A 24,407-nucleotide genomic window follows, 5' to 3' on the forward strand; every position below is an offset into this window, starting at 1 on the left:
GTAGTAGATTTTGCGTTTATCATTAAAAAATAATAGATTTCATGGCGAATTATTTTATTTTTCTATAGTTATACAAAAGTATTTTAAATATATTAACAATTATTATTTATGATTAATGCTAGGCGGTTTCTTTTCTAGATATAATGATAAATATTTTCATACAGAGAGCCAGATAATGTGTAATATAATAATTAGACTATAAAAATAGTACAATAAAAAAACATATCTATTGGTAATTTACCTGGCTTTTTGTATGCACATTGCAAAATTTAGGAACAGCCAAGCATAATAAATAATGCACCAATAGAAATTGTGAATTGACGAACTAAGTTTTTGTTGGCATTGCAACACCAAATAGATTTAGACATTTAATTTCTTCTCTTTCTTGACAAACTCCTCTACAGATGAATGTTTTTAGGCCGAGGGGGAGCATGATTGGAGTAGAAATTAATAAATTACAAACTCTTGCAATATAACAATAAATAAATAATATAAATAAATATCGCGGAGTAAATTATGCTCATTTCGTCGTAAATACGTATATCTCTCTTCCTCTTTCATCTCAGGGTATTACCGGACTCTTCCGCAGTCTCGTTTTTGGCACACAAATGCGATTGATAGATACATATATCTATCTAGCTCATTTGTGAACCAAAAACGAAAATGAACCAAAAATAAAATGTTGGATGTTTGTAGCATTACTCGGGACTCAAAACAAACTCTTCTCGGGAAAAGCATACTTACAGCGGTTATTGTAACAATGATAACAAATATTTATGACACTAGGTTAATGAAATAATGACAATTGATTTTTTCCATATTATCGACAATCTTTGCAGTAAATCTATATCATATTCTATATGTGATTTGGGCAGTGAATATATCAAGGCAACAGTTAAGCTAAGTTATATAAAAAATGTACGATTGTGTAAATGTTTGTTGGTTAGCAGTCCAATCAGAGTAACACCAGCGGCGGTTAATTTTAATCCAGTCTTGAAATGACAAGTAATTGCTTGAATGGTTTATTTTTACACATTTCATTATAGTTCAGTCATTTCGCATGTTCCCTGGCGCGTTCGGTGCTATGACGCCGCGAAACCCGAAGTTAGCATTAAAAATAACCTTCAAATGTTGACTATTCGGCTTCTATTTTACAACCGACCGTTTGCCTGAAATGTACCTTCTTCGGGAATGTTACTATTGTCTATCACTTGCCTAGGCTGGGTATCTCTCAATTGTCTCGTACGATACGCACAGGGGGATATGGAGTGGTCCTATTTTAGGGCGGAAGCACACGCTAATCAAAGTATTTTCTCTTCAGTTAGATCGCACTAACACTTGCCATGTCAGATAGGAGGCCGGTTGTAAAACAGAGGAACCTTCAATACTCTCGTCTGGCTGGAGGCGTCACAATCGCGAGTACAACCAGGAAAACGCTAAATGAGTGGTTAGTGTGGTGATAACATGTCTTTCTCTACTGGTAGGGGTACAGCATGGCCACAGCGGGGTCTTCAGTCTCGAAGGTGATGAGCACATGCTTGAACTTGTCCAGGAGCTGCATCAGCTGCGAGCGGCTCACATTCTCCATGAACATTATCTCCTCTAAATGCTGCTCGCCGCGGAAGTAGCCTGCAAGTATTAAGTTATACTATTATAGGTATGTGGTTTTTCCTAAAAAATTATTTTTATAAACTTGTATAAATAAATAAAAGTGGACTATAAAGACGATCAAAAGGCTTTAGACATCAAGGCTGTGTGATCGTTTTAATAGACCACCTTTATTTAATTATTTACAAGTTTATGTAAACAAAATATAACATTTTATAGTTTTTACGTAATACATTATTTTCCCTTTTAAATAAAAATGTTAAGTTTGTTCGTTACCCCTTCAAGATTTTCTTGAAATTTTGCACACAAGTAAGTAGTTTGAAGTATGATGAAGGACATAGGGTACCTTCATCAAAAGACCATTCCAAATAAAAAAATGTTCCTGTGGAAAATGAACGCGCTGACAAATAAAGAGAGTAGGTACCCTTCTTATGTAGCTGCGCCAAGAGCAGCAGGTCGTCGGCGTGACCGGCGGCGGGCGCCGCGGCCAGCGCCGGCCGGGCCGCGGCCGGGAAGCTCGCCAGCAGCTCCGAGCAGCTGCGCGGCATCGCCCACACCGTCGGCTGCTGGAAGCTGGGGGATCCGACCAGGCAATTGCTCAATGTTTATATCCATTTATTAGGTCTTTACATATGAAATTGGCGTTTTGTTGTACTGGCCACTTTAATCACAAATTTCTCCTCTTTGGTTAGGAATTCCAAATTCAAATTTATACAGCTATTTACACATGTATTTGTGTTTCGTTAACCGTCATTAATTTGTTTTTTTTTTCTTCTGATTTTTCTGTTTGCGTCACTCAGTTTACAAAATTGAAAACTTGAAATATCGCGTTATTTACGAGTACGAGTTCCACCGTGGCACCAGTGCTGCGGAAACGGCTCGAAAGGTTTTAGTGATGTGTATGGCGGTCGTGTCGTAAAAGAAAACACAATGCGTTTTTGGTTCCAACGTTGTCATTCTGGAAATTTCGACCTGCAGAACAAGTCCCGTGGACGGCCATGGTCTCCGGCCGTTCTGCAGTTAATAATGAAGAATTGATTGTGGAAGCGGATTCATCACAAACCACGTCAAAGTTAGCTTCAGGCTTCGGTGTTAGTGATAAAACTATTTTAATCCACTTGAAGAAAATTGGGAAGATTAAGAAACTTGAAAGGTGGGTACCTCTCGAATTGAGTGAAGCAAACCGGCAAACGCGTGTCGACTGCTGCGTTACATTAGTTAACCGGCACAATAATGAAGGGTTTTTAAATAAAATAATTGATGAAAAGTGCAATTGCAAACTATGATGGAAAGCTAGCTGCTAAACAACCGAGGCTAGTCAATCACTCCACGTCACTGCTGCTTCACGACAACGCTAGACCACGCACTGCACAACATTAATAAATTCGTACTCCTAATTTTTAATATATGTATAAACCTTGGGCCAGTATAAACCGCGTTCCAAGATTTTATTGATTCCTGTCCGAATGTTTTTTTTTTGTAAAGGGATAAATGAACTACCTATGAGATGGCAAAAGTGCATAGATAATAATGGATCTTACTTTAATTAAATAAATATATTATATTAAAAAATTCGACTTTTTGTTCCTCCTATACCAAACGCCAATTTCATATGTAAGGACCTAATATATTTTTTAACACTCGATCACAATCATAACCTGTTTTTAGTACTTTGTTGTGATATCAGAAAAGAAATGTGAAAAACAGAGATGGTTAACCCTTCTGGCATGATAAGGACAGATTGTTAAATGAGTTTCTTTCGGCGTTTCTTCTCAGCAGTGACCGTTCCGAATTGTCAGTAGCTTGTAACTTTTTGAAAATTTATTATATTATTATATAGCAAAATTTGACGTATTTTAATCTAGTGACGTGATTATTTTCTGAGTAAATGATGTGATTTTAATCTTCAATAGTCCTTTTAGTTTTCTTACAAATATTTACATGTAAACAATATTCATTTGATAAATTTACTATAAAATGTACTGATACTATGGTGTATAGAGCAAAATAAAAAAGTTCGAATCCTATTCATACGTTATAAACCAAACCTACCTAGTTTTACTTTTAGTAGATTAGATAAACTTCAATCATAACTCAATTAACCAATAATCATAAAATATAAATCTCCTCACCTCATTTCACTCTGCAGTTTCAGGTTTAACGAAACTCCATTTTTCTTTTCTCCATTTAAAAAAGCATTTCCCATCTTCTGCCTGGGCGAGATCTCCTGGTCACTAAACTTGTCTTCATCACTGCTAGTGTTCAATGTACTCTCGTTATCTCTCAACGATAGATTTGACAACTTAGATGGCAGCACTTTCACTTTTTCCTCAGTTTTATCATCACTATTATTAAGGTTCGTATGACCATTAACCCCATTAGTTTCACCGTTTCCATTTATATTGCTCGAAATACCACTATCTACCGAATTTCCGTGTATTTTCTTATCTTTTTCACATTCACCTTTAGTTTCTTTAGTTTTGATCAGTCCATCAACACAATCGACTCCATCATCGAACGAATGGTTAGCGGAATCTGCTTCATTGAATTTGTCGTACTTTGTGTAATCTGATTCAATGACAATAGGTTTTGTGTGTGAGAAATCGGTTTGGTTGAGGTTGTTTTCCGTTGGGCAGTCCTCATCGGAGTCCGGGAAGAGATTGGTGCTCTCCCTCGGTTCCACAGGTTCTGGAACGTTCAGCTGCAATTGGTTGAGCGATGAGAATGACACGCTGCATGATTGGTTATAGATGTTGTGTTTCTCGCAGAAGTACTCTTTGCCATCTGAAAGCATTTACATGTGTTTTATTTATTCATTATGTGTCATAACATGTATAGTAAAAATTGTCTTTCTTGACAATAATTTAAATAGATCGTTTTGAATTTTAATGAATATTGCAAAAATCAAAATTGTGTTTATTGTGTTTGATTTAATAATTGACTTTGATTTGCAAACAATTTTTTTTTAATCATGATGAAATAATTTATTTTGTGAACATGGATACAAGTATACAGTCATATACCGTGTTCGCTGAGCCAGCAGGAGTGCGAGTTGAACTGCACGTAGGTGTGCAGCTGCAGCAGCAGCCGGCGCTGCAGCAGCCAGCCCACAGCGCGCGCCAGCCGCCCGCCGCGCGCCGCGCCGCGCGCTATGTACCACAGCGGCGCCGGCAGAGAGAACTCGCCCAGCATCTGACGTCACATTCATTACATAAGCTTTTATTGTTGTCGGAAAGATGCTAGTGAGAAAAAATAATATCTGTGCAGTAAATAAGATAGAAAATATGGTTATTCGATAATTCGATGATGCAAAAAAGTACATAAACAGTAAACCGTTGTTGCTTATCATAATAATGTATTAAGTTTAAAGTAGATATCTACAACGGATTCAGCCGAAATTTTGTAAACATGTTTAGTTTCAATCCAAACTAAACATATGTATATACTATTGTAGTGTATGTGTAAATTATTTTAATGAGTACAGAAATAGATGAAATATATTACGCAGAAAATACATGTATTGATATTAACATTTTTGTTTTATAATTCGTAAAATAAATAAAGCATCTCAAAAAAAATCTGACCTCAAAGTCCTTCCAACATTGTTATAACTATGGGAAGATCAAAGCCAATATCATATATCTTTTTATAGAATTAAGTTGTAGTTTTTGTACACTCTGAATCTTTTTTTATAACATCTAAAGTAAAATAACTATATTAAGAAACTTACTTGCAATAAACAAAGGCCAGGGAATTCCTTAGCGAACTCATACACGAGAGGGGAGTTGATATGCACGTTAGCTCCGGGTGCTACTACATAGACGTTTCCTTCGCACAGCGGGTAGATCACAGTGGCCTTCGCCCAATACACCAGGTGGCCAGTAAGTTGGAACACCTGGAAACAGTTCAATATGTTATCTTTACATATTATAAAAACAACTCCTATCGAGTTTGTCTTATTGACTATACAATACTGACAGTGCGATAGACAGTATTTCACATGTATAACATCATAATGGATGGTTTACCTGAGTGAGACTCAAATCTGCTTCGATGGCTAGGGTTTGCAGGCTTTTTAGAGGACTGTAGAGTTTTATGAGACGCAAGAGAGCCGGGCTACCGTCCAGCGGTATTGAAGCCAGAAGTTCGTTGGGGTCAACCTGTAAAATTATCAAATTATATAAAATTACCTGAACATACTAACACTTTGAAAAGATGTTTATAAAATATCAAAATGAATCTATATTTTAACTTTAGAACATAGATTTGTTATAAATTTGTAAGACGAATGTACATATTAATAAAATGAGGGATTAACATTACATGTATTAATTAACTATCAAAATACACTACACCTACAAATGTTTTCAAACACAACAAAACTATTTACCAACAACAATATTCCATGGTAAGGCCTCAATTTCTGCAAACATTTGTCTATTGTCTCTGGTTCTATGATAAGGCCCCTGTTGTGTATTTGATGGGCTTTGTGCGGTAGGCAGAATGACAATAGGACCCATTTGTTGATTCTCACTTGAACTATACCTGAAAGCAAACATTGAAAATATGACAAGAATTCACTGTGCGAATACAGAACAAAGACAGTTCTAAAGTTCATTTAACTTGTGCAGCTCTATTTGTATCATCATCAACCGCCATTTAAATGTCCTGATTTTAGTAATAACAAACATACTCACAAACTTTCGCCTTTATAATATAAGTGGGATGTATGCACATGTCTGCATACTGTCACTTCTCACAAAAACTGGTCCTCTAACATTAAAGAATAAATTTTTTCACTAACCTGTGCTACTTAGTTCTTCAAAAACTGATTTCATTGACCTCGCCAGAGAACTCCTCTGCAGAATGAGATGGAATGCTGACTTTGGACCAGCTTCCGTCCCATTGTCCGCAACATGTGTTGTGGAACTCACTGAGTGACGTTGGTTGTCTTCTTCTTCATCATTTTCACCTGAATTTAATTCACTATCTAAGGCTGAAACTTCATCATGAGCAGCTAGCTGAAAAAATATTATTTTGTTGATAAATATCAATTTAATATTTTCATGAAGACAAACATAATGTAATTATTTACATTATGTTTATGTCTTCATGAAAAGGTTAAATTTGAATTTACAAAACATATAAAATTTACCATAATTTTCATTTCTTCAGTCAAATATGAGCACCTCTTCTCCTCATGCCTCAGTGCTTTTCCCAGTCTTTTACTTAAATCGTAATAACACTTAACTGAAACCACAATACATTATTATTTATACATATACTGCATATACGTATAGGGCACAATTATAGGTTATCACAATAAAATTTTTTCACATTTATAATACTAACATTATAAATGTTAATGTGTTTATTTGTCCTTCTTTCATGTAAAAACTGAGCATTGGATTCAAAGATGAGAAGATAAAAATGAGGAATGCCACCTGTGCTGGATGGTCAATAAGGACTGACAAATTATTTAGGAGATAAATGTCTGGCTATGCCACACCCACTTGGCCTTAGCAAAGGGGCAAACCCAAGAAGTTCTGGCTTGATGTTCTCAAGGTTTATATGCAAGCCCATAGTCTTGACAACTAGGGATACTGACACCATGCAAAGTGAAGTCAAGAAGTATGATTAAAGAGGAATAAAATAAAAAGAAAAATTACCAATAGAATGGCTTGCAGATGCCTGCAAAGCAAACACAATATTTATAAGTATCATAGCAGCCGTGTCATCCTTATTGGTCCTGTAGGGTAGTAGTGTAGGATGCCCAACAAATCGGACATCGTTAACTTTTAGCTCAAACTTTCTGTTGCACAACTCTGGCTTAACCGCAAATAAAGTAGACAGCATTTCATCTGTGAATCCACTTAGCTGACCTGAAAATCAATACTTAATTAGTAAAAATTAGAGTAACTAAAAATAAACACAGGCAATTAGAATGTAATAATTCTATGAACATTTCTGAGAATTTAAATATCATTAGATATGAAAAAGGTTAACCTTTGCAGATATTTGATGTTTGTGACTGAGGGTTCTGTAATAGGTCCTCGGTAGAAGAGAGTGCATATGGATTGTGACGGCCACACTTTTTCTGTGTACTTTCATCCTTATTTTCTGTTGTGTATGGATACCTAAAGAGCAACCTATCTCCTTTGCTATCAGATTTTACAAAAAATATATTCAAGGGATTCACTTCCATGACTATGACTACAGAAACCGACGAAAATAGATATAAAATAACACGGATGATATAGATTATTAGGTAAACAATGACGTATGGAACACTGACACGACTATTAGTGAGCAAGTTACGAGACTACTGTACATCAAAAACATTTTATTCAGGATTAGATTCGTAGCTAAGTAGGTACTTCTTTTTACTATCTCAAAAATTAGATTACACATTCATTTTCCACCATTCCATTCGCCACATTTTTCATGAATGACATATTAATTTACTCTTTGTGAATGACAATCACAAAAACAAAATTAACCATAGAGAATTTTTTATTCTTTTCCATATGGTAACCATAGAGGTTTTTTTTAGTTGGTATCCATAGAGAAAATGTACCATATGTGTGTCACTTTGCAATTTGCCTTGCAATGCAAAATACAAAATTTGACGTGTACTTCAATGCCTAAAGCTGTAATGTAATGTTTAAATATTTTTGTGGCTGTAATTTGTAATAGGCGTTAAAGTACGATGTGAGACAAAAATGTAGCGCTCTGTCCCGTTCATCACATGTATTGTAAATTTCTAATAAGTTTGTACGACTTTTCCTTTCTAGTTTGAGTGAATTGAAAGACAGTGTTTTCTGTTAACCACTCACTTGATGACTGCAATCGAATTTTTTCTATGTTTTATATCATTGTCATTTTTGACGTTTATAACAGTGTTTCTCATTTCTGGTGTTTAGATTTGTACTGTTTAGGCTTTAGCAAAAATTCGATTTTAATTTAATCAATAATACCAAATACAATAGTATTAACAATGTCTGTGAAAAACGAAAATATTAGCAAAATATATCCAGAGAAAGTGCCTTTGGATACTGATCAAGGCATTTTAGAGAGCGAAGAGCGTAAATGGGGCCTGCCCCTGAAAGAAGTTTATAAACATGGCTTGTCATTTTATAAGGGTTTGTATCCTGAAATGTCTTCAGGTTCATATTTTTAGGTGCACATAATCATAATCTTACAATATAGGAGTGGGTGGGGGCGCCCACCAGCTCAATTTACATATTAATAGTCGGGCAAGTTTGATTATATTATAGCACTCAACCTCTTTTATCTTTATTACTAGTAATACTTACAATTAATGTAGTTACGTAGCACATTAATTAAAACATTCATATAATATTTATTGCAATAGGAATATTACACTTATATTTGATTTGACCTCTCTCTGTTTCATAACCCTTTGTGAGTGTAGGATGGTCAATAATTATGTCGCTAGCAAGTATAAATATTTCTTTATAGAAAAAGAAGGTAAAGCTCTCCACTTAAGCTATGAAGACCGCCTCAAGCTTGTGGCATACACACAGCAGACAGCCCACGGACCTCTGGATATAAAATCAGCTTCTCCCCTTGGAGTTCTGGATGTGATAGGTCGAGATCGGAGGGCAGCATGGCAAGCTTTGGGTCAGATGTCACAAATCCAAGCAATGGCTGGCTTTGTACATACATTAGACAGGTACAGAATGGAATAATCACAATATTCTTGTTATTTGGAACTCTCATGGAACTTGATGCAAATTACTTGACTAAAACATCTAAATGTAATATTATAAAGTCAAAACAAATTTAATGTTATATGACATTAATTATATCTTAAATAATACCTAATAATATATTTAATATAATATTAATTAATTATAATTATATTAGTAATATTAATATTTCATATATTTAATATAATATTGAAAAATACAGTGGAATTTAATAAGTTATTCCATGCTATTAAACCTTTTCCATACTTGGATATTTTCTTTATTTTATTTATATTGTAAATAGTTACAATAATGTTGTAAAGCAATATTAATAATTTTGCATTGGCACAATTTGCTTAGCCTTGTGTATTGTTCTTGAGTAGTGAAAACACAAATAGAAATAATGTTACCCCTAAAATTTGTTTTAGTATAATAATTGAAAGTTTAAAAATAAATATTTATTTACAGATTGTGTCCTTTATTTAAACCATACTTGGAAGCTATTCAGAAGGATTTGGAAACAAAAAAACAGAAACAGTGCGTAATTATTTTGTTTTTTCTTTTGGTGTTTACCTCACAGGCACTTTGTTTGAGAGGCTTGTGTGTGGGGATAGATCCAACATATTTTATTTTTATTATTATTGGATAAATAAATATCAGAAAACAATATTTTTAATAGACTATGTATACAAAAGTACTGTCTTAGATAATTTTTTTTTAAATTTTAGATTTAAAAAAGAACAAGACGAGCGAGCCCACTTAGAACTGCAAAATCGAATTATGTTGGAGAAACAAAAACAACAGAATACCCAACCAACAGAAGAGCAACAAGTGTAAGTATCAATCAAAATTAATGCAGTATAATGAGATTCATAGTCGGCGGCGACCTGCCCTTATTATACATTCATGTTTCCAACTCCATCCAGAAATTTGATTTGGCTACAGTTTTATGACCGGCTACCTACCTAAATGTCAGCCCTCCTTGGGAATTCTTCATTGCTTGGGAGCTTATGGAGTGATTCTGTAGGCATGTCTGTACATCAGAGATCTTTATGGGTCTTTTAGAAGCCAAAACTTTAAAATTTTTGGGTGACCCAAAACCCACTGGATGGAATTTGATGCAGTTTTCACAGTTGTATAGTGGATGATCTTACTTAAAATCTGGCGCCTATAGTGATAGGTGGTGATTGGTTTCATCGCGATACATTGCTTATAACCCGAATTATTGACAATGATAAGTTATGAGCGTATGGACGAAATAAACGCGGGTGAAGCCGCGGACAAAAGCTAGTATGCGATAAAATTAAAATAAATTTCAGACAGAGGATAAAAGACGCGCTCAACGCCCAAACCTATGAGCAGTTTTTGCAGTACGCCCAGCAGCAGTTCCCGGGCAACTTCGACCAACAAGCCGTGCTCATCCGCCAGCTCCAAGACAAACATTACCAACAGTACATCCAACAGTTGGCCGTAGACCAGAGACTGTCTAACACTGAACTTGATGAAGAAGAAAATGAAAAGTCAAAGGAAGAAATTGAAGAAACTGTGACAGATTGCAATCTGAATGAAACTGATATAGTTGCTTTACCCGACAATAATAAGTGAGTGTTTTTGTTATCATTATGGTAATAAGTATGTATGCCATATTTTTTTGCCATTGCAATACACCATATATACATAATATTGCAATGGCAAAAAATGTTGTTAAAATTCGTTACTTATAAAAAACAAGTTGTTGTTCACTAGTGTGTATGTGACAACTTGTCACTAGATGGTAGGAAGTATTTGTAAAAGTTATTAGGTTTAGGACAATAGGAAATGAACACTGCCTACGATCTTTAGATAAAACAATATATATCTATATCTTATTTTTCAGATCAATGCAAACCTCAGAAAAAATCGACACACAGGAGTATATAGAAGAATCTAGAGGTGAAGAGGATTCCGATGGGGATGGTAAATATTAATTTTATTAGTCTATAATGACCCTTATATGATTAATTGTTTATTCTGGTAAATATTCAAATTTACTTATCTTGCTTCTGTTTCGTTTTCAGGCTAAAAATTATTTTCAAACTATTGTAAAATCGATAAAACAAAAATCATTACCACTACGTATTAGCAGGTTTATCAAGCTCAATAGGTCGTAAAACGTTATCATACTATTTTCACATAGCAAGTTTAAATTGCTTTTAAATAAAAAAATATTTTAAAAACCACCTTAGATGATCGTCTGCAGCAGCAAATGACAGCAGAAATTTTGAAATGTTTGACCAACTATTAATTGCATTTTGAACTTTTTTCCAAAATTTAACAAAAAATAAGCTAAGGGCATTTATGTAACAAATCATTCGGAAATCTCATCAGTCATATCTATGACTGTAATAAGCTCCATTACCAGATGCCTTATCACGTCTTCGTTCATCACGGGGTGAACAGAGTTATAAGCCATAATGGATACTAGGGCTATAGTTACACTAAAAATGGTGAAACAGGTTTTAAGAAGACTATTAAATTGCATATATAATTTCAGATGGCTTGCCCGCCATAGAAGAAGCGTACCTTTGGACTCGAAAGGACATAGTGCAGTTTAAACAGTCTGCGGCTGCGGCCGGCGGGAAACTGGTGGTCGGCCACGGGGAGACTGTGACCGTGCGCGTGCCCACACACAGCCGCGCCACTCGCCTGTGCTGGGAGTTCGCCACAGACCATTATGATATTGGTGAGTCATTATCATGAGCCATGGCAATGTAAACTGTCAGTCCCGACGTAGGAACTCTTCAATGGTTTACTATATGGACATGTGAGGTTGACGAATGTCTGAACATGTTTACGATAATAATATTGTGTTTTAATGGGTTTCTAAGAAAATATTGTCTATATATAAGTGCCAATTTTTTTTACTAAATACATACTTTAATAGGATACATATTGTGTACCGTTGTATTTAGCTAAATAAAAATAAAAAATGAAAAAAAATATTTTCATGACACGTGCGTTCAGTGATCGCTCTGACCACAATAAAAACTAGTGGCAAAAATGGAATTTTTGAATTTTTTTTTTAAATTATAACATATTTCAGGATTCGGACTGTATTTCGAGTGGAGCAAGTCTCCTACGAGCGAAGTGACCATACAAGTGTCCGAGAGTGATGAAGAAGAAGATTTAGATGACGATGGCTATGGAGATGAAGGTTAGCAATTGTTCAATGTGTAACAAATACATTAGGTTATTAGAATCACTTTCTGACAAAATTAATCGACAATGTAAAACATAACTTTACATATTGCTTTGAGTTTACATTGTAGTTGTTATTAAATTTAAATATTATTGTATCAATTTTATGTCTGTTTCATAATTATCGTATAAGATTATTTTGTAATTTTGTGTATCTCACTAGTGTGACAGAGAGTCGGTCACGGTATTTTCAAGTGACAAATAGGTACTTAGATCTACAGACCTACTAGGGATGCCGACGACCGTACGAAGTTGAGACGAAAAAGTTCGACGTTCTACTGCTGTGTAAGAAATTGGGAAAACATTCAGATGAGAGATATATATAGATACTTGTAGTATCAAAATCCAATTTGTAGAATACAATATATCGGGCGGGGGCGGATAAAATGCTCAGATGAGAGAGAGAGAGAGAGAGAGAGAGAGCTATAGTATCAAAGTCCAATTTGCAGAATACACAAAATTGGGCGGGGGCGGGGAAAACTCTCAGATGAGAGAGAGCGAGAGAGAGAGAGAGCCAGTTATAGTATCAAAATGCAATTAGCAGAATACACGATATCGAGTGGGAGCGGACGCGGAGACCCGGAGAGCGGGCGCGGGCGGCGCGTGAGCGCGGGCGCGCGTGCGCCGCTCAGTCTCGTGGTGTCGCTGTACCGCCGCGACTGCCACGCTGAGGTACTCACTCCTAACTAACATTGGAAATTAGAAAGTAAAGTTTGTTTCTTACCTCTTCTACCACATAGATCATGTAGTGGATGCATTAACCGTGTAGGAACATATGCATATAAAGTAGAAAACCGTGATTGCTCTGCTATATCTCAAATTATTATATTGTAAAGCAACATTTTAACAATTAACAGTGAAAATTATATTGAGTAAAGAATGTTCATCACTGCTTATCTAGTTACAAAAAGCAGCTTACGAGGGGAGATCAATAAGTTCGCGGAATGGAGGGGTTGGTAGGTAATTTCGGCCTATTTTGACACCAAAGATAAATATTTTTTTTTCGATAGTATAAATAAGTTATTTAAGAGAGAGTTAAGGGAGAATATATTGAAAAGGAAAAATAGTTTGGTGTTTAATTTCAACCCGCTTCCCCCTTATTCCGCGAACTTTTTGACCTCCCCTCGTATCTATTGTTTAATCTACTAATATTATGAATGCGAAGTAAATTTGTTTGTTACCTCACCGCGCTCTATCTACTCAACCGAGCTTTTTGAAATTTTGCATAAATGTAGTTTGAAGTTTCATCTCGAAAAATAACTGTTCCCACAGGAAATTTACGTGGGCGAAGCCGCGGACAAAAACTAATATTATAAATGCGAAAGTTTGTAAGGATGCATATGTGTATGTTTGTTACTCTTTCACGCGAAATCTATTCAACATTATATTATGGTGGAAATATTTTAAAGATATTTATACATTTTACAGGTGTACGCCGGTTCGCACACGTACCCGGGTGAGGGAGTATATTTACTGAAGTTCGACAACACCTACAGTCTATGGCGGTCCAAAACATTATACTACAAAGTATATTATACACAGTAAATATTTTATACACAGACTTATTTCAAACATGACAGATTGTAAAATAATATATAATTGGTACTAAGGCTAATATTAAAGATAATTTCAGTATTGGAAGTAATATAAAGTCGTACCTACAGGAATAACATAGAGTAACTATGCAATGAAGCTTAATAGAATAATGTCGATTTTATGTTTTGATTTTTTTTATCATAAAATATTATTTATTTTATAAATGTGCTGTCTAAATCTGCCATATTTATTCATAGATATTATATTTTATTATCTTTTCCTATGTAATTTACTTGGATGGCAAAGGTTCTTCTAGGTTCCAAATCTATATAACTTCACTTTGAGATCATACAAATTGAATTCTATGTTATTTGATGAATAGATCTTTTGTCAGATGAATATAGAATTTATTTTAACTTTCGTTTTAATTATGTGATAATTTAATTGAGGTTACGACTGTAATGTTGATTTATAAAGTTCATTATTTTGTTCTAATACCTAGTCAGAAACTTTCTAAATGTTTTATTCTTACTTTGTTAAATCTTTATACATTATTATCAATATTATTACATATATATGAACCTGAGTAAGATTTGATAAATGATATCATTTAGATACTGCAACAAATTGTTATTTTTTATGATCATAATGACTGCTGTACTTTTAAATATATTGGAATAATAGATTCTAAAGATTCCCTCTGGTTACGAAACCTGAAATCAACTTTTTGGGTAGTCATACTCGTATAGAATATGTCACAATTATCTTTCCCAATACGCAGACACTTATATCTGGACATTGCATATATTTTTTTTAATTCTATAGGATATTAAATATCTTTTTCTTTCTTAAACAAACTGCAGATATTGAAGTGATCCCTTTATAGCTAAACATGCAATATGCGCGTCATAGCATTGCTAAGCTTTATTTTGGTCACTATTATCGCGCCAAAATCAGTGATAAATTTAGCACATGTAGTAATATTTTATGTAATTATTATTTTTATAATACTGAGCAACTAAAAGGCATGCGGCCTACCTGATGGAAAGTGGTTACCGCAGACTATGGAAGCTGTGACACCAGGGGTGTCACTGTCATTGAATAAATGTCATGCCTCTTTTGAAGAACTCTATATTGTAGTTACTAGGGAAAACCATGGCAGGTAACTCAGGTATTGTGTAGCATTTATTAGAAGTTATAAAATAATTTACTTACCCACATTTTGCCTATAGAGAGATCTCAGCACTGCCTTAATACGATTTTCGTAAATAATAACAACAAAAACGTCAGTTTTGCAATGTCTAGTTGCGGGCAGGTAACACGAATTGTCTAGAATAAGCTTGTAATGAATAGACATGCTAACTAAGTTAGATGCAATAAGCATATTCGATGTTCGATGTCACCCTATATTGATAAAATATATAGTTGTCTATGAAAAATAATGATTTACGTTTTATTTCATTAGTACTTTTGTATTCATAATGAGACTATGTGTATAACGCCCATTTGCCACTTTACCATTGTTTCACTTCACTAGAACTTCTATTATGTAATTGCATGTTTGTGTTACTACCCGTGTCAAAATGTGATTGTTGTTATATAATAAATATATGAATTATAAGATATTATTATTGTTTTTTTAGGAGAGTTTTCCTTATATTATTTTATCGCCAATCGATCATAGCATTTATTTTGTATTTTGAGAAGAGTTTGCGTGTACCACACGTGTACCGCGTAAATAAAAACCGCATAAATGTGATACCTAGTCTGTTTGTCTATTATGCTTGCAAGAATAAAACGCTGTCCCGATTTTCATGGAAGGACTGGCCAGACGTAGACGTAGGCAATTGTGGGTGGAGTTGCGGGCAGCCGCCATATTAATGGGGTATGAATGGGGTATTCACATGTAATGTTTTTATATCTGTGATACACATGAAACAAAGTTTGGAGAACTCTGCTCTAGCTCAGCCCCCACAGATCAACAAAAAAGAAAAACTTAATGAGGCTTGGAATAACTAATATTAAATTAATTTTTATATATGTTAAACATATGTTCTTATATTTGTGGGCAAGCGCGAGTCCCATTCCAACTTGTAAAGGCAGTAGTATAGTTTTCTAATAAAGTAGCTTCAGTACGGAACTCTAAATACAAACAAAAAACAGGCAGGCAAGACATCTGCATTATTCGTGCTTTATTAAGTTTAAAAAAAAAAATAACGTGACTCTACATTGAGAATTTGACGTACTGACTGAGTGACGGATATTGACAAGATAGACAAGCAGGCAGACAACAGAATGTTTTGTATTTTTGTGAAGAAAATTTTGATTTGAACAAATCTATTAAAATGTTACAGCGGTTTATTCATATACATTTCAATTCTAAAATATCTGGTAGTGTAAATTTATTTTGTAGATTGTCACAAAGTGCATCGTGTAACCGTTGTGGCTTCAGATTATATTCTAGTCACAAAGCTCCAGTTTTACGAAATTATTACGAAAGATCTTCAGATAAAAAAAATAGTGCTTTATATATAAAATCACGTTATTATACAACTCAAGTGGATGCCCAGAAGAAAAATGGACATTTGGATACATTGAAGGAAAAACAGACAGTAGTTCCGTCAAACAAAATAAACGTAAAATTAAAGGGCTCCGAGTTGAAGAGACTATTTAGCTTAGCAGAGCCTGAAAAATGGACACTAACTGGTAAATGGTTTAATTTATTACACAAGAATCAACAAACTATGGAAGAAAAATCTTCTTGAATATATATATATATATATATAAGGGAATTTTTTAAAGAAGTTACTGTTGGACATAGAAATGATAAAACTCAATATTTAAAAAATAAAAATTATATATATCAAATAATTCCACTTTATTACTGATACTGACAGCTTGTCTCATCCAGTAGTCTTGAATCTGTGATAGTTAACTCCTTTGCTCACATCTTACTTTTTATTATTTGTTTCTCAATAATAAGTGAAATACAATTCTTTAGCCAGATAAATTCATAGTTACAATGTCTTAATTATATTCTGAATATCACATACTGAAACTACAATCACATTATTTCAGGTGCTATCGGCTTCCTCATTGTGTCATCCAGTGTCACAATGGCAGTTCCATTTTCCTTGGGAAAGGTATTGGATATAATCTATGACTCATCAAATGACCTTGGCGCTGCAAGAGAAAAGTTGGATGCTCTGTGTCTAATGCTCTGTGGTGTCTTCCTATTAGGTGGCTTTTGTAATTTTGCAAGAGTGTATCTTATGTCTATATCAGGTGAGTATTTAGGTATCAAAACTGATTTGTCTAACAATATTTTTGTTAGAAGTTTAATACTAAAATTGCAAGTATAAAATGCATGTTATACTATGTATGTAAAAAATCAATTGTCAGAGTTGCAAACCCTGTAATGATTGCTGTTTGTTATAGATAAGGATGCTACGTGACTGGTTTAGATATGTTTTGATTATTACATAGTCAATATTTCGCAAATAAAGAAGGTAGGATTAGGTATGGTATGCATTGCCAGCAGACCTATGTCAAAATAATCATTATTTGAATTTTTCTGGGTTTGGAAACGACAGGTACTAGATTTTTTCAGAGAAAATGTTCTATTATTATATAGATTGTTTCCTTGTAATGTGATTATAATTATCTGAATATTTTCAACAAGAGATAAAATATATGTATGTGATTCCTTAGGTCACATATTATTACACAAATCATTCTTTCGCACAACAAAAAAAAAATTTGGTTGAAATGGTTGTTTTAGGTTTTATACGAAATTTTCTGTTGCAAGAATTATAGAATATTTATTTGTACGAATTATTAATGCATACAAATAAATATGTAAATAAGTAAGTGAAACGAACAAAAAAAAAATGGAAATTGTTCATAAGAAAACAGATAGTCATGGTATAAATTTATAATATGGCCTTACTTTTAACAGGTCAAAGAATGACACAGTCTCTACGAAAGCAAGTCTACGGTGCCATAATGCGTCAAGAACCAGCTTGGTTTGGTAGAAATTCAACTGGAGAACTAATTAATAGGCTGTCTGCAGACACACAGCTTGTGGGACGAAACCTTAGTCAGAATCTTAGTGATGGACTGAGGTCTTTTTTAATGGTGTGTGCAGGCACAGGAATGATGGTACATATTTAATTAATTTTATTTTTAATTAATGCTATATAAAAATAGAATATAGTATCATTGATTGCATTATTATTACTAATTGATGTGCCTAATAGTGTTTTCACCTTATTAGCTTAAAACTTGTCTTGAATTTTTTCTGTTCATTATTTCCAGTTCTACATGTCACCATCGTTAGCTATGATCGGGCTCTGCGTAGTACCCCCTGTGTCAATACTGGCAGTTTTCTATGGGAGATTTGTTCGTGGCATAACGAGACAGATGCAGGACACTTTGGCCGAAACTAGTGAGGTAATGAACTAAACTATTATTTTAATAGCCCTCATCTAATACGCTAAAGTTGCTCAATTTGATCGCTGATTATGTCATACATAAATATTTCACACTTACCTAAAACTCCGATTATAAGTACCAGGTATGCATTTGTTTTTTAAATGTTATGTATGATTAAATTTTGTTTTATGTTAAGAAATTACCATATTCAAAGATTTGATTGGTAATAATTATTTTTCCTACAAATTTTTATACTGTATTATTTTTATTCATGCAGTTATTGCAATAACCATGTACAATTTAACCCTTCGAGTGTTGATTTTTGGATCTGTACAAGAATATTTAGTTTAACTGTTGTGTCTGATGTGTGACTATGCAATAATAGTGTAGGTCAGCGGTTCTCTTCTCAGATCTCCGCATGTGCTCCGCGAAGTCCTAGGCCTCTGTAAAGCATATTGTCATAAAAAGATTAATCATATAGAAATAAAAGTACCTACTAAAGAGACATAGTCCATGAGTAACATGTATTGCAGTGTATATGTTACAGTAACATATACATTTATACCCGGGACTCGCTCCCATGGGAATTTTGAGATAAAATATAGCCTATAGCATAAATGAAAAAATTTTTGAAATTGGTTCGGTAGTTTCGGAAATTACGCGCCTCAAACATACGAACACACAAACGCTTACCTCTTTAAAATAATAGTATAGATAGTATAAGACGACGTTATTTATTCACAAAGAACTTCACAAATGATAGTGAAAATGTGTTACTCATGTAATTTAAAAACCATGAGCAACACAAATCTGCACATAAAACTAGATTTCATTTAATTTAGGGCTCCACTGTGACCCACTGGTGTAGGTAAAATTGAATTGTATGTAAATTCCTTCAGCTCGTGACAAAAACAATTGAATAATTACTGTTTTATTATTTATTTATGCTGTTTAATACAAATTAGTTTAATTTTTTTTCAGTTAGCTGAAGAAAAAATATCCAACATAAAGACTGTTAAAGCATTTAGTAAAGAGAAATCAGAATGTAAAGTGTATGCGCAAAGAATAGAAAATCTGCTCAAGTTAGCGTACAAAGAATCTATGGCAGTGGGAAGTTTCTATGGACTGGTAAGACACGAAAATTAAAAAAAAATTGAAAAGGGAATTTATTTTTGAATTTTGGTATTTTTTACAGACAGGGCTTTCGGGGAACATGATAATAATTCTCGTGTTGTACTATGGTGGTGGCATGGTGGCTACTGAACAGTTGACTGTGGGCAATTTAACGTCATTTCTCTTGTATGCTGCATACGTGGGTATAAGCATTGGGGGTCTGAGCAGTTTCTACACTGAGTTGAATAAGGGCATCGGAGCTGCGACTAGGCTGTGGCAGATTATTGATAGAGTACCAACTATACCTGTGGAAGGTTAGTGGATTAATACAATTAAAATTTAAATTGTCATTATTTATTTATTTATCACTTCCCACACACACTTATTACGAGCATAATGTTTTATATATATACCCAGGTTGGGTGATGTGATGTCATTAAAATTAAGTTACAATAAAATTTAAATTTCTTATTTCTAATAAAATTTAAATTTAAATTCTTATTCTTAATTCTAATAACTTAGTGTTACAATATTTTATGACCACATGCAAGTCAGGGATCCCATTGAGCTATGTATGAGCAAACTATGCAAATAATTCGCATACTTACATAATTACTACTAACACAAGGATTTATTACACACACAATTTAAAAAAAGGGTAATGTACTTAATGGAAAAAATTACACATTAGCTGAAAAACTGGTTTCGTCTAGTAAGTCTAGAATACGATTTTTTATGACTTCACACGATTTACATTAGTGCTTTTTGCGATGTAACATGATTATGTTATAAGTACAGTATGATCAAATATTTGGGTAAATAATCCGTCTAAGTTCGGCAAACTGGTCTGCGATAGTGTGACCTGCATCACGGTGTTGACAAATAATGGAGAGACAAACTATCTAATGCCGCCTTTATTCATTAACTATGCTATGATCGCCGTATATCGACTATTTGCTTGATCACGTTGAAACTCAACTTATAAGTAACACTAGGTCTTAAGGGGATACGCCCTACCATATTCAAGATTTTGCCATAATTTTTATAAATAATAAATATTTTAGGTGGCCGGCGACCGCTACACAGGCCTCAAGGCGAAATAGTCTTCGAAAACATATGTTATTCCTACCAAGGGGCGCCTTTGATAAAAGATTTCAACCTTCACCTGCGGCCGGGCAAATCCGTAGCGCTTGTCGGTCGTTCAGGATGCGGCAAGAGTACAATAGCGGCGCTCATACTGCGACTGTATGACCCGGACAAAGGGAAAATCTTATTGGACGGAGTCGATATCAAGGAGTTGGACCCGACTTGGTTGAGGAGCCACATTGGATTTGTTAGTCAGGTAGGTATATATATATTTTCGTAACGGTTTTATTTGTTAAAATGTGGCCATGTTAATTATTAGCTGCGACTTGTTCCATTTCATATGTCCGAAAAAAATCTATGGTGGTGATGATGTGAGAACCTACATTTGTCAAAATTATTTCAAATTTTTCAAATTGTTCAAATTCGTCAAATTCAATTGTGTCAAAATTAGGCCAGTGGCCAGTTAGTACGCGTGGTTGAGTTACAAACATAATAACGTGTTCACATCTAAATTTTTCATCTATAAATTTAGCAGGAGGTTCCTTCAACATAACATTTATCTTTCTCATAGTTTCACAAATAGTTTATGTCAATAGTCAATGGACATTTTGCTACAGAATCTCTATCAATATTTTTAACAGTGAATTGTTTTAGGAACCGGTACTATTCAGTGGTTCAATTAAAGATAACATTCTCTATGGCGCACTTGAAGATGAACATGGGAATATAAGAGATAGTTGTGATGCAAAGGTAAGTCTATACAGACATTAACCATTTTAACGAATTTGTTTTGTTTAGTTAAAAAATGGATTATTCAAAGGATTTCTACGTCTCACTGCAGTATGCAGTGAATTTGATCAGTTTGATGTGCAATTTTTTTCATACAAACTTTTTATACAAACTTTCACCCCCGCCCCTTAGATTGAATTAAAAGAAAAGTAGCCTATGTTTGAACGGGGGTTTTCACTACATGCATACCAAATTCATCAAAATCTGTTCAGTCTCTAAGGTATCTATGATACCTTGACAACTGTACCTATGTATTTGTTGTAAACTATACATAAGTTATAACTTGAAATAAATTTATTAATTATATTATAGGAGCCCGCTTGGCTGGCGGCGGCGCGAACAGCATACCTACACGAGCTAGTGGTGGCCAACACGGCGGGGTGGGGGCGGCAGGTGGGCGCGGGAGGGGGGCAGCTCAGTGGCGGCCAGAAGCAACGCGTCGCCATCGCTAGGGCTATAGTCAAGGTAATGGTCAAATTATTGGTCATCATCACAACGACTTCTGTAGCCAAATGGTCTACATTCCGGTCTGCTACACCGGGGTTCCCATGTTCGATTCCCGGTCAAGCCAAGATGGTAATGTTATTTTTGCCGCCAAAAAAATTACCACATACGTCATCTACAAACGCATGAGTTCCAAAGCAATGGCTAGGAGTAGAAGTGGTTTTATGACCGTAATTGGCCGGATAGATCATATGTCTCTTCATGTTATATGCTATGGATACACCCAGCTAATGAAGGCCCTCGAATGTCTTCTATCTCCTTTAAGCGGATTTTGATATGGCTATAAAAATATGACGCAAACCGCACGAAACTTCATTCATTTTGAATTTATCGCAATTCGCAATTTATCGCTGTTAATCCAGAGATGTCGAGGGACCTTTTAGAGTTCCGTAGTGAAATGGTAAAAACGGAACCCTTATAGTTGTCATATTCGTTTTTTGCGGTATGAGTTTGAAAAATAAATTTATTAAGGGTAGCACTCCATACATCCATTTATATGTAAAATGAGGGATTAAATTTCCGTTAACAATCGGGTTTTTTACAAGAATATTAGGGACAATAAAATGTAATACTGCCTTCTGATGCTAGTAGATGGCGCTACGCGTTAAATTAAATGTAGCTATGGTTGCGCTTTTGATAAACACAGAGTTTAAGTTTAATCTAATATAAATTGGTACTGTATTTAAATAATTGTCAATAAAAAACCGGCCATGAGGCTCGCTCAAGGGTTCCAAAAAAACTGTTTGGCATGCATTATATACCTGCCCATATAGGTTTGTGGTAACTAAATATATGCTACAGAACTAAATATATGCTACAGAACCCTTCGTGAGCAAGACCGATTTGCTCTTGGCCAGTTTTTTAAATAATAATGATAAGAATCGCATTTATACATTATACCTTTATCGGCAATATCTTTACGGAACTTGCGCTGATTTTTGAAAAACCTATGTGTGTATATTTTAAGTTATGATTATTTATTTTAATTCTCGACACTCGTTATGAGTTAGTGTTTCTGTATGTATGTTTGTCTGTAATGTTCTATTTTTTCATTTGGAAGGTAGCTAACTTGAAAGATTTCTTTATTCAATTTATTTAATTTCTGGTGACTAATAATTGTTATTCTTTATTTTCAGAATCCTAAAATATTAATATTAGACGAAGCTACCTCAGCGTTAGACGCGTATTCAGAATTTCTAGTAGATAAGTCTTTGAAAGAAATCAGCCGAGATCGGACAGTGCTTACGATCGCGCACAGGCTGAGTACTATACAATCCGCGGACGAAGTCGCCGTTTTAGAAAATGGATCAGTCATAGAGAACGGAACGTACACCGAACTAATGGCGAAACAAGACGGATTCTTCAGGGAACTTATCACGCATCAAACCTTCGCTTCCAAAAACAGAGAGCCCAGAGACAAACAAACCACGTAGTTTTTGGGAACTGTTACATTTTTTCTGTTTTGTTAATTCCTTTTTAATTTATTTGTTATGGATGTAATTAAATCCATGTGTATGTGTTTACACAGTGCAGCTATAAGCCGGATAAAGAATATAAGATTGTTTAGTAGATAATTGCCATTTTTGGTTGACTTATATCGAAGGTAAACAAGTATAACTATGTTATTATAATGATTTATTGTTATCATTTGCCCAAATATTGGACTTTAGTCTGATATATGTTTATAATTGCAGGAATATTTTACTATTGTTAAATCGTAATCAAATACCAGTAAACCTATGGTTGGTTGGTAAGCTTAAATGATACGATTGCGGAATTTTACTATTTTGATGGTAATTGTGAATACAGATAATATTTTGCACATTTTGTATACTTTCTTTGAATACATTCATAATTTCTTGTTAGGTTTTACCACCATGACATTTAACAACGCGACAACAGTGATGTTAATAAGAAAAAAATATTATTATTAAAATATAGGTATTTGTATATATGAAATGTACTAAAAATGAACACTCTGAAGAGTCCTATATTTTTAAAATTTTGAACAAGGTTTAAATTTAAAAGACAAAATAAGCGTAGTATATAAAATACGGGGATTTATTTTTAATTGACACAAAAAATAAATGGTTGTTGTTAAATGGTATTCTTTTATTATTTCCCTTACCAATAGACACTAAACTTGACTAAGAGACAATAACTTGCATTGTCGTAGCAATTACTAATAGAATTGAAGTCCTACGTATGTTTATGCCTATAGAATTATTATCGTGGGCAAAGTCCAGTAATGAATCGATGCATTAATAAACCATGTCCAGTAAGCATAAAACCAAGCGAATGCTGAAAGCAGATTTGTATCTGATTACAAGTGAGTGAGCAAGAGTTTCAGCATTCGCTGAACCAAACCGGAGTATGAAAAATTTAAAA

The 24,407-nt window shown here is 34.2% G+C and overlaps 2 protein-coding genes across 2 annotated transcripts; one reads left to right on the forward strand and one right to left on the reverse strand.

Annotated features, from left to right (window-relative positions):
• Positions 1 to 37: 37 nt before the first annotated feature.
• Positions 38 to 8,130, reverse strand: Nprl3 (Nitrogen permease regulator-like 3). Its single transcript, XM_053752447.1, has 11 exons — positions 7,615 to 8,130; positions 7,278 to 7,490; positions 6,764 to 6,858; positions 6,413 to 6,629; positions 5,999 to 6,153; positions 5,637 to 5,768; positions 5,339 to 5,503; positions 4,632 to 4,800; positions 3,741 to 4,392; positions 2,033 to 2,181; positions 38 to 1,629 (listed from the first exon to the last, which is right to left on the reverse strand). Exons 1-11 carry the CDS (start codon positions 7,811 to 7,813, stop codon positions 1,475 to 1,477), a joined length of 2,301 nt encoding a protein of 766 aa, XP_053608422.1. The 5' UTR covers positions 7,814 to 8,130; the 3' UTR covers positions 38 to 1,474.
• Positions 8,131 to 8,474: 344 nt separating this feature from the next.
• Positions 8,475 to 24,121, forward strand: LOC128674115 (ATP-binding cassette sub-family B member 10, mitochondrial-like). Its single transcript, XM_053752457.1, has 15 exons — positions 8,475 to 8,750; positions 9,091 to 9,304; positions 9,789 to 9,857; positions 10,049 to 10,153; positions 10,640 to 10,898; positions 16,751 to 16,799; positions 17,172 to 17,378; positions 18,052 to 18,254; positions 18,411 to 18,545; positions 19,509 to 19,655; positions 19,723 to 19,954; positions 20,705 to 20,982; positions 21,381 to 21,476; positions 21,828 to 21,980; positions 23,156 to 24,121. Exons 1-15 carry the CDS (start codon positions 8,606 to 8,608, stop codon positions 23,450 to 23,452), a joined length of 2,589 nt encoding a protein of 862 aa, XP_053608432.1. The 5' UTR covers positions 8,475 to 8,605; the 3' UTR covers positions 23,453 to 24,121.
• Positions 24,122 to 24,407: the final 286 nt, after the last annotated feature.

Source organism: Plodia interpunctella, chromosome 12, assembly GCF_027563975.2.
Source record: "Plodia interpunctella isolate USDA-ARS_2022_Savannah chromosome 12, ilPloInte3.2, whole genome shotgun sequence".
Taxonomy (NCBI): Eukaryota; Metazoa; Arthropoda; class Insecta; order Lepidoptera; family Pyralidae; genus Plodia; species Plodia interpunctella.

Coding starts and splice junctions, on each gene's coding strand:
- Nprl3 (XM_053752447.1), bottom strand. CDS start 7,813: ATGGAAGTGAATCCCTTGAATATATTTTTTGTAAAATCTGATAGCAAA. Junction 6,859..7,277: donor ATCTGCAAGCCATTCTATTG/GTAATTTTTCTT, acceptor TTGTGGTTTCAG/TTAAGTGTTATTACGATTTA. Junction 5,504..5,636: donor CAGATTTGAGTCTCACTCAG/GTAAACCATCCA, acceptor AACTGTTTCCAG/GTGTTCCAACTTACTGGCCA.
- LOC128674115 (XM_053752457.1), top strand. CDS start 8,606: ATGTCTGTGAAAAACGAAAATATTAGCAAAATATATCCAGAGAAAGTG. Junction 10,899..16,750: donor ATCTGAATGAAACTGATATA/GTTGCTTTACCC, acceptor AAGGGCTCCGAG/TTGAAGAGACTATTTAGCTT. Junction 17,379..18,051: donor GTATCTTATGTCTATATCAG/GTGAGTATTTAG, acceptor TACTTTTAACAG/GTCAAAGAATGACACAGTCT.